An 11,464-nucleotide genomic window follows, 5' to 3' on the forward strand; every position below is an offset into this window, starting at 1 on the left:
TGTAAGACAGTCTCACATTCATATTAACGAAATTCAAAAACGTGTAGTTTTAATAGTATTTAAAATATCTGTAAAATTCATATTCTCAATTTAGTTATTAAAATCAATTTAAAGATTATTTAAATAGGCCTGATTCTTCATTATTTTATTGAATTTACATGAATATTTGTTGGATATGTCTATTTGAATTATTTCTTAAAATATAACTTAAAGTCTTTTCTTATATTTAACTTTCTATGTTGGTTTAATATGTTGGTTCTATAAGTAATAGTTATCCAAGGCTGCTCAGAGTACAACAAAAGGAGCAAATTGCCCTAGGCCTCGAGGAATTGTGGATTCCTGTACAATGGTTTTTTCGTTTATTTCCTTTACGTTAATATAATAATTTAATTTGCTGTAGGACTCTATATGTATTTTATCCCAGCTCTTGCTAACCTTCGGGCGGCGGGGAATCGGAGGATCGATATAGGGGAATCGCTGTACTACACAACATTGTGTAAGTATAACAATTGCAAAATGATCAGAAGTGCAAAAAGTGATGCTATAAAATAATCTTATATTATATTTAATAATTTATTTTACCATTTCTGTACACTTTGCACTAGAAAATTCTCTCGAAATTGTCAAAACCATTATATTTCGANAAATAATAAATCCGTGTCTTGAATATTATCTTTCATCATATTTCAATTTTTACTGCAACCCGATGAAAACACAAATAAATAGAAGGTAAATAAATGAAAAATTTTATTTATATTGTTATTATATTTTATTTAAATTAATATACATAATATAAAATAAAAATACAGTATTTAGAAATAACCCTTATTCGTTTTTAAATAAAAAATAAGCATGAATAACTAATTCGTCAGAATTTAATTAAATTTATGATAAATAAATTATGCTTTGTTTATGATATTATTTTAAGAAATTAAAATAAAAAATTTTAATTTATTTTATATTAATTTTAAAGAAAATTTTAAAACAAAGTTTAAGAAGCCATTAATTATAATGTGCATTACTGTGCATTAATGCATTTAATACAATTAATTTTAATCATGTACTGCACATTAAAAATATAATTTATAATTTGAACATTTTAATACTAAAATGCTTTTAATAAATTATAATGTAGGATTATATACTCCTGTTTGTCTATTTATTGTATTAAATTGGAATATATTTATTGCAACCTTATATTTTAATTAATAATTTTAATAATATTTTCAGTATTAAATTAATTTGTAAACGATATTTTAACTATTTTGTAATTAAATTTATCTTTATTTAAAAATAAATTAGATTTAGTAATCGATTTAATCAATATCTTAACAATTCGCCGTATTTATTTTATTTTATTTTTATTTTTTAATGGTTAATATCGACTGCTATTAAATTATCAGATAAAATGGGGGAAATGCATAAAAAACGAGGAATAAATTTATCTGAAAATGAAAGAAATTAACGGAAATAGTATTGAATGGATTAAAAACAATTTTTCCAAAAAAAAGGGAAAAAAATAAAATGTCCTGCACGAGTTACGAGCATCGGATGATTTAACATTGGAAAATTCTAGAAATAATTTAGAGGTCGGAATATGGTGGGGCAGTAGCACTCAATTCCAGCTTATCGATCCGAGCGACCCTCAAGACGATGTCAATGGACTCGACCCGAAATTTTGGCGCCTTTACTCCATTCGTTTTCAATGGTTGAAACTGATCCACTTTTTCTTGATAAAAGGTGAATATTATGAGATTTTTTATCTATAATCTATATAATATTTTATCCAATACTCGCGCAATTCTAATATTACACACTCATTCCTTCTCTTTCACATACAGGCAATGACAAAATCGGCGTAACCTTCGATAAATAAACATTATCAATTTTTAATAAGAACTATTGAATTAAATTCAATAATTTCCTAATCATTTTTATTGCTATTAAGTATTATAATTTATCTTGCCGTTATGTTAAATTTTAATTCCGTCATAATAGCTTGAAATTTTATATGCAGCCATCTTTATTGTAAATATCAAAATCTACCTTATAAAATCATAAGCTTATTACATTTTTATAGATTTATTTTTTTTTATAAGTTTTAAAATTAAAATGTTAAATAGCTTATTCGTTGATTTAATATCTTTATTGTTTGTAGAAGAAATAAAATATCTCTTTAATCAATTCATTAATAAAATCCTATATATATGTACACATTAAAATTATTCTATCAAACTAATTTACTGATAACACGTACACTAATTTAACATATATTAAACATGTACTGTACAGTACATTTAATTCTTTCAAATTTTTCATAGAATTTTATTAATTTTAGGGAGCCTATTTCAGTTATAATGGCAGAATCCAGAGACTTTGAGATTGAGTTAAATGTTAAAAGCAAAATTAAAAGGTAAGTAGGCTAATTAAAAGTTAAATGATTTATAAACTATATAAATACATATTATAATTTCTAGAATATCACAAAATTTTTTTGAAACATAATAAGTCTATTGATAATTTAAACAATAAGATCATTATTCTGTTTATGTTTTAATGCATATAAGCATGTGTATAATCATATGATTACATCCAGGTTTAAAGTTTCTGTTAACTTAAAGTATTCTATAGTTTAACTATAGAAACTTAAAGTATACTCTATGGCAGAATCCAGAGACTTTGAGATTGAGTTAAATGTTAAAAGCAAAATTAACAAGTAAGTAGGCAAATTAAAAGTTAAATGATTTATAAACTATAGAAACTTAAAGTATATTCTATAGTTTAACTATAGAATACTTTAAGTTAACAGAAAGTTTAAAATAACAGAATTTTTTCCTTGTTTTAATTACAATTAATATTCTACTTATATCCAATAATAAGATTAATATTATACTATTTACATTACTTCCTTTTTCCTTACATATCGTTGACTTTGATATCCGATAAATTAATCTTCTGATGATAGATACTATTTTCCTATCAATTTTGTAAAGAATATGGTATTTAAATTTTGATTTACCTTGAGGAATCATGTAAAATAACGAATTTACAATATTTCAAGGTTTAATCACTTAGAGTAAAGTGAATTTAAATATGATAAGCGTATTTTATGATTGATTGATCGTCTACTTTCTTTGAAATAAAACTGTTACGTGGTAAATCATAGTGATGTAGTTATATTTTATTATGAGTGATGGATGTTATTTTTGATCTCGGTTGCTCTTCCTATCATCTGCATAATTATTGGGTAATTACTATAGAAATATCGATAATTTTAGTAATTTTTTATAATTCCTTTNCTAGTTTTCCTTCATATCAAAAGAAAAAAAGGGACATAATTGAGTTAACTTTATAATTCAACCCATATTTTGAAAGTCATCGGTCTAAAAAACTACATACAATTTTTTTAAAATAAAATTTTAATAGAAGGAAAGATGTATCAAATTACAATAAACTTAATACAGATTTTATGTTTTCATTTTTTAAATTAAGTTTACCTCAATAACATTAGTTTCTTTTGTAATATTCTATTACGAGAATAAATCTCATGAAAAATTACTTTAAATAGAAAATAAATTTGTTTTCATTTAGACATAATTGAAAAATTTAACCTGAAAAGTGATGGTTATTTCTATTAAAAATTCTCCATTACAAATTTGTAATTGAAATTCTTCGTAAAATATATCATTCTGCAAATTCAATTTCGATATTTAAAGGAGATGAAGTGCTGTATATGCGATGAAATGAAAGCATATGTAATATATACCATGAGTAATTAAACACGATATTTTTATATTTCTCCTATTAAATGACACGAGATCAAAACGATTAATTTAAAATTCTGCTTATAATTACATCTGAGGAAGCTGGGACTCAAGAGGAACTTTACGAGTTTTACTTACTGCTTGAAGAGTTTTGACATAACAGGTTCAAAGAGGGAAAAGCTCCAATGTAAACATTGGTAGCGGTTACGTGACGTCACACCATTCCCATTGAATAGACGAAGTCGGCCGAGCAGTCAAACAGACGAATAAAGTCAGTGTGCTGAGTGGTCGCATCTATCCCCTCTCTCTAGGTCAATGGAAGAAGGCGGTGATCTGCAAGTAGAGGTGAAGACTTGCAGCGCTTCGACCGTTACCAAGAATGACATTGCAAAGTAAGATTTCAGACAAAATCAGATTCCATTATCTTCAATAACGGTTAAGCGCGCATCATCAGCTTTTGTTATTACGTCGCATACATTCGGTCATTTGATCTTTTAACCTCTACTTATGCCTCTAGACCTTGAAATATTATATATATAGTTTCTAAAATTATTTTTCTTTATGATGAAAAATGATCGTGTCAAAGTATAAACAGTTGAACTTTTGTAGTTTGCTTAGACCTAGTTCAAACTTTAATATTTAATAAGTAATTCTGTTTTCAATATTAGAAAAATACTTCGTAGAAGGGTATCGAATTTTACTTTGTAACTTTATCATAGTTATTCTTCCGGTACTAGCTGGATACTGGCGAAATTAGTACCAGTTGGCTTACATTTCATGTCCACTATAAATTGCAACACCTCCTTTGTGTAAAGCTTTCTATTAGAGTTTTCTAGAACGTAAAATTAAAAGATATTTATATTTTTTCTTTTTCTAAACTGGAATTCTTCTTTTGGGCGATATTAAGGACTGCATTGTTATGTAAACAATAGCACTTCAGAGAAGAAATTATTCTTATTCACATAATTTTAAGGTCATATCTTTTAAACTAGATCTTTTTATTTGGAACCGAGTACCGATTTTGAAAATGGCTAAAGTCCTTGAATGATGAATGGCATCAAGTGAGGATATATCTCACTTCAGTAACTTTTATCTAACACCGGATACAAATATCTGTTGTATTTTTTGTAAATCGAAAATATCACATCCATTTTGCTTCACACAGAGTTTCAATAAGTTTCCTGTACAGTCGAGATCATTTTTTGCAGTCATCTTTTTGTCTAGTTAATGGTTAAATTGTCTTATCGTAAGGCCTATTTAATTCTAAAAAAATTTAAGCATTATAAATTCAATTCTTCTACACGTAAAAACTGTTTGATATATAAAAATTAGAAAAAATCATATATAAATAAATTTAAAAAATTAAAATAAGGTCATTTCTAAATTTATCCTATTAAAAGATGAATGTAAATAACTCCTTATCTGTAGTATTTTATATAATTATTAACCTTTTCCCAACAGCTATTTTATCATTAATTAGTGAGGTAATTAGTCATATTTATTAATTAATTGATAGAAAATATTTTGTCAATATCACGAACAATCAAGAGTGTCGATGACCCATGACCTACTGTTCGATGTTCTACTTTGCAATTAAAGGTCTGCTTGGATGGTCTGAATGGGAAAGCTATTTCTGCATGCTTCATATTTAATCGACGACCCAGTTGGCGGGCACGAAATTACTTTTATTCATCCGTTTCAGATTTCATCGTTAAATCTGATGAATCGTCAGTCGCATTTATTTATTATAATACATTTAAGTTATTTATTTTGAAATTTAAATATTAATTTTAATTAACTGAACAATACGTAACAGTTAATTAAATCGTTGGAAATAAATTTAGTCGCGTAAATTACAAACGATTGCTTAGATTGGTTAATTTGCGCTATCCATTTTTAAGAGTTATGTAATTATTCCTAAATTAGTAAAGATGACATTTGTTAGATTCACTTGTGTTCCGGTTGAAACGTTTTATGGCCTAGTCTCTAATTAGATCACGCATAAATAAAAGTACTCTAGGTCGATTTTTTGCTAAAATGAAAAAATACATATCCGAAGAAAAAAATAATCTGACTCTGCATTGCATAATGACACTTAATGAATAGTTTTTTTAGCGCAAAATTTTGATGAAAAAGTTATCATCTAAATATCCGTTTTCTGTAAGTTAAGTATTAAACTTGGCCTCGATTATGAACTCCCATGCTTTCCCTCTTAGAATCTTCTTTTTAATTTAGAAGTGTCCGTTTGCATCGTTTGAGCCGAGGAAATTCTTTTTATTATATAAAAGCCGAATGAAATGTGTCGTACGTCGTTAATCTCTTTTTTTATGAAACGGGTTTTCTTCAAGAAGGACATTGATCCATGCGTTGCAAAATACTTTACAATGGCATATGTGTTAAAGATCAAATGAATCGTAAATGCGTTTTTATTGTTTGGTTTGTTTAAAATTTACGAATAATTTCAATTAAATATAAATTATTTTAAAGTTTTAATGTTAATTACAAAAATTTAATGACACAATCTGTAATAGGGATTAAATTATCTCCAATAATAGCCTTTGTGTTTTGACATTTATATTATAATAAAATGTTTTTTGTTAACTCGAAGATGATTGGTTTAGATTACAAGAAAGAGTTTGTTGTATTTTATAAATGATTCTTCACGTATGGTACAACTTGATTATCGAATGGTTTCTCTGTGTAATCACGCTCTGCTGCTATTTAGGTTTGCCAATACCAGATGGAAACTGGTGCCTATAAAGGTCGATGTACGCTATATTTGGTGGTATTTTATTGCCACCAGCCGCATTATTGTGTTTTTGTCTCGCGGCTCTTAACTTATAATTTATAAACAGTTTCAGGCCACCAGTTCAATTTTTATTACATTGTCCGGAAGGAAACAGAGCATTCTTTTTATTTCTTTTCAGAATTTATTCTTTCTTCGAATTTAAAAATCCCATTAAAAATATAAGTTTTATGTCTTTCAAGTTTGGGAAAATAATTGTAAAGAATATGACTTTCAAAACAGTTCTTTTACATATTAAATAAATATATTTAGGTCTTTATTTAGCAATAATAATAAATTTAGAAATATTAATCACTTGACGAGGTCTTAGGATATTTCCAAATTGATTTACAATATTTTAAAACGGGTTTACAATTATTAAACTAAATAATAACTAATGGATAGAGAATAACCTTGAGAGAATATAATGCTTCTTATGAATTATTGATTCAGCATGTTTAAAATTTATCCCATGTTATATTATAGGAAAACTTTTTATTAAATATAAAATGTCATACTTAAATGGTAATATGTAGGTGATATTAAAAGTATATTATGGCCTACATATTCATAATTTGAATTGTTCATATAGAAGTGATGATGTTAAGTAATGTATTCCCATATTAACTGAAGAAAGGTACTCGAGTGGAACTAGAATAGTTTTTCTACTTATAATTTAATGATTCAACTAAAATTACAATCAAATTTACGTTTAATTTATTATTTATTTTTAGAAATATCGTATCAAAACTATTAATTCTGCCCTATGTATTAATTAAATGTACTTAAAAGTAAATACAATAATCTCTAATTATGAAAATACATAAACATCGAATCTGAAATTGCAAGTATCAATATAAAAAACTGAAATATAAATTTAATACTGTAATATTTCGTGTCTCCTTCACGATTCAACCTTTGTTAAAATCCGTGTTTTCGTATCAATAATTCGGTAATTTTTTTTAACGTAGATAATTATCTATTGAATTCGAACCATTCTCCATCGAAAAAACCCAAATTTTTGATCCAAGGTAAATCTTATTATTTTCTTCACGAATCGAATTCGTGATGATTTCCGGATGAAACATTCGTGAAGATTCATCCCCTGATTTCAACTATTGATTTTCTTTATAATTCTCATATTGTTCAGATATTTAATTATAGGCATTTGTAACAGCTGCCATCCTATTGTTTTATATAAAGTATATAATTTAAAACCTAAATATTAAAATTTCAAAGTGGAACTTACTCGTATTAGAATGTCTAGTAATAATAAACTAAAAGTGTTCACACTAATTTTAACTTATTATTACTTTAATAATCACCTCGAAAGATTTATTTGATAAATTATCATAATAATCATATTAATTTTAATGTAATTTTTCTAATAAATTACGTTACGTAACATGATGAATGAATTAACTGCATAAATATAAAATATAATTAAGCTCATTTCTAGGAAAATAAAAACGGGGAAAAAAAGAAAAAATAGTAAAAATTATAATTACAGAAACAAATTCGGTAAATGAGAGTAATAGGAGTAATTGAAATGATTTTCGCTCCCACCTACTATTTTTGAAAGAGGACATTTAATGATGTCACAAATCTTCTCTTAAAACTAATTGAATATAATGGGTGATTACCCATGACCTGTATATTTTATTAAAATTACTAACAGTAAAAAAATATTTAAGAATGATTTTGTAGCGGTAATTAATGTAGTCATTAATCATGTATTATACGAGAATACTGCAAATGTAGGCGTTAGTTCGCCTATAAAATGTCGAAATTTTTTTCAACAATAAAATATATTTGCGAAATTTAAAGTATTTTAAAATCATCTACTTATCTTGGCGTTTTTTGTGCTATTTCCGACGTTTCCCCCAAAGGGGTCAAGTGTTTCTACATCATTACAGATTCATTTACGCTTTGTGAATATTCTCATCGATAGAGTTAGTGCTCGGAACCATATTCTCTAAATTGCTTCGTGCGAAACAAAATACTAATGTTCAGAATGCTTTTTTTGGCTTTATGATAGTTTTATTAACATTTTTACTAACGCTAATTGACTGGATTGTTAATTTTTCTTTTTTTCTGGCGACGATTTGATGATATTTTATTCGAAATTAATGATTTTGACCATATTAAAATTAAAAAAATTTTTAATTTAATTTAGAAAACTCTAAAATAAACTCCTAATTGAAATGCTGGTCTGAATCTATATTGATATTCTAATAATAGAGNTGTATTCAGTATATATATATATATATATATTTTTTTTTAATATCATTTTTTTCATTAACTGCAGTATTATACCAGTTATATTATAACAGCTAACGTTAACAGTTGTTTTAAAGCTACTGTTTATTATGTTATTGAAATGCATCATATTTATTGTTAAATATATTTAAAAGTATAAAATAAATATAATAGAGCTATACAATTGCGATCGACGATATTTTAACATTTTTATACTTTATTTATAAAACATTTAATGACAATTATAATTTAGTAAATTTGATGCACGAAAAGTAAAACCTGTTGGAGTTGGAGTTATTTTTAGTAAGGGAAATTGTTATAATTCTGACCAAAGACCAAGGGAAAAGTTTCACTCTTATAACGTTCTAAGACGGATCTTCCTGCACACAAACAACAATCACAATCAGCAAACTCACAGACTCAGGTAAGCAAATGTCTTTTATTCTCTTAAATTTTTTAGAAATATAACATTATATATTTTATACAAACACATTTTAGGCTATATATAAAGTTTACGCGTGCATATATTTAATTACTTAAAATAGATATAAATTTTCTTAACGCAATTCTTAACCGGTTAAGTTTGTATATGAAACTACTTTGTATAAAATAACTGTAAAAAAATTATAATGATGAAATTTCAGTATAAAATAAATGTACTATTTATAAAATTTATCATAACTATATTTAGAATTTTAGTAACCATCCTCACTCAACACTTGTATTCGAATAAAAGGAAACTCGCAGTAATTATGATCTGAAGATGTTATACACACTTTACCCGGAAAACTAACCTTCCTTCAGAAAAAGATAAAAATAGTATAGCGATTTTTTAACGATAAGTGATCTTATATGCATAGTCATATAACAGCATTAATTCAGGTCGTCGACTTTTTTTTTGTAAGTTTATGAAATGATTTTTTCGTTTTTTTCACAATTGTTAAATCCAGACTTTTGTTCAGGATACAAAACACGTGACTATATTACACACTTAACATTATACATAATACTTAGCATTTTTTTGTTCACAAAAAAAAAGAAAAAGCATTGATTTGATATCAGAACGATTGAGAAAGACATAAACAGTTGAAAATCTGTATAGAATTAAGGTGTATTTAGTTACTTGTCTTAATTTTGTGTTACTGTTTATAAGATTTTAATTGTATATTTTAAAATTGGAAAACATCTTTAATACAGAATCAAATTGAAATAAATGTCTGAGAAAAAGTTTAAGTCATTCCTTTATTTGTTTCACATTTAAGGACATTTAATAAAAACGAAAATAGTTTTTCATCCTTGCCCTTCTTCATGTTACTTATTTCGGTATTTATATAGGTGAAGGATATAAAAACCCAACCAATCAAAATTCGTTAATTGTTCTAAAGATTAATATTATAAAAATACATTTAAGATTAACATATTGTAGGTTTCGAGATCTATTTATTTCGTAGTATTCTAAGTAAAGCTTAACTGCTTTTTATCTTATGATATTTTTATAATTAGAAATTTCTTCTTATATTTAATTAATTTTTTAAAATCAATTAATAATTTATTGTATTCGAAAACGGCTATTATTATTTGTGGTTAATAATCGAATGATCCTGATATCACGAAACGCAATAATACGTCATTTATAGAAAAATATAAGAAAGAAAGGTCAAATAAATTTCAAAATATCGGACAATTCAATATTTCTGTGCATCGATAAAGCCGGTAAGTTCTATTTTAATGCCTTGCTGCTTTCTAAGATTATAATGCTTAAAACCTGGTATTTTATCCGAATAGTTAAGATTTTTAATATTATTTTAATATCTTTTATATCAATGAATATTTCAGTTATTAATGTAAAGTGATTTAATAAATAAAAAATATTATGTTTATTATTATATCAAACAATTTTTTTATTTAAAATTTAAATTATTATTATTTGATTTGAAATGGAGAAGTTGCATGGCTTTATTTATTTTAAATACATTAGTAAAGGAAAAAGAATTTTTACCGATTTTCCCAAGAATTAAATACAGTATATGTATAAACAATAAACTGTTTCAGACATTTAAAACTTTTTTACCTTAAAAATTTCGCTGTCTAAAATACTTTATATTCAAATATTTCGAATCGTAATTATATATTTTACTTCCATTTAGTTAGGCTAATAAGACATTAAGATAGGGAAATTAATGGAGTAGGCTCAAAAACGTAGGCTAATAGGAATGTATTTATTTTGGAGGGAAAATTGTATACATCATCCGTGTTTATAAGGTGAAGAGTTGTTTTCCCAGGTCACGTGAATGTGACGTCAAATGAACAGAACCTCTAACGATAAAATATATAAAGGGTATAAGTCTTATTCTAATGCCTTGCTGCTTTCTAAGATTATAATGCTTAAAATCTGGTATTTTATCCGAATAGTTAAGATTTTTAATATTATTTTAAATTTTAATGTAATTTAAATATTGCAAATTTTTCTAAATATATAAGAGGAAACAATTGAAAAATTTTCCTAATTTTGTTCAACCAGAAAATGTACAGTTACCAGGATAATATTTTTGCAAGTTCCATCAAGTTTATATGGTTTACAAAATTAATTTAAGTATCACAAATATTTGTCTATGTTAACGATTGAAATATGATGAAGATTCCCTTCTCATTATTT

At 25.7% G+C, this 11,464-nt stretch overlaps 1 protein-coding gene across 1 annotated transcript; it reads left to right on the plus strand.

Annotated features, from left to right (window-relative positions):
• Positions 1-1,479: 1,479 nt before the first annotated feature.
• Positions 1,480-9,880, plus strand: LOC111620312. The gene is made up of 4 exons (XM_023362229.1): positions 1,480-1,740; positions 2,339-2,413; positions 9,062-9,232; positions 9,500-9,880. The coding sequence occupies exons 1-4, from the start codon at positions 1,706-1,708 to the stop codon at positions 9,567-9,569; spliced, it is 351 nt and encodes a 116-aa protein (XP_023217997.1). The 5' UTR covers positions 1,480-1,705; the 3' UTR covers positions 9,570-9,880.
• Positions 9,881-11,464: the final 1,584 nt, after the last annotated feature.

Source organism: Centruroides sculpturatus, unplaced genomic scaffold, assembly GCF_000671375.1.
Source record: "Centruroides sculpturatus isolate CEXI.00-Female unplaced genomic scaffold, Cexi_2.0 scaffold4, whole genome shotgun sequence".
Lineage (NCBI taxonomy): Eukaryota > Metazoa > Arthropoda > Arachnida > Scorpiones > Buthidae > Centruroides > Centruroides sculpturatus.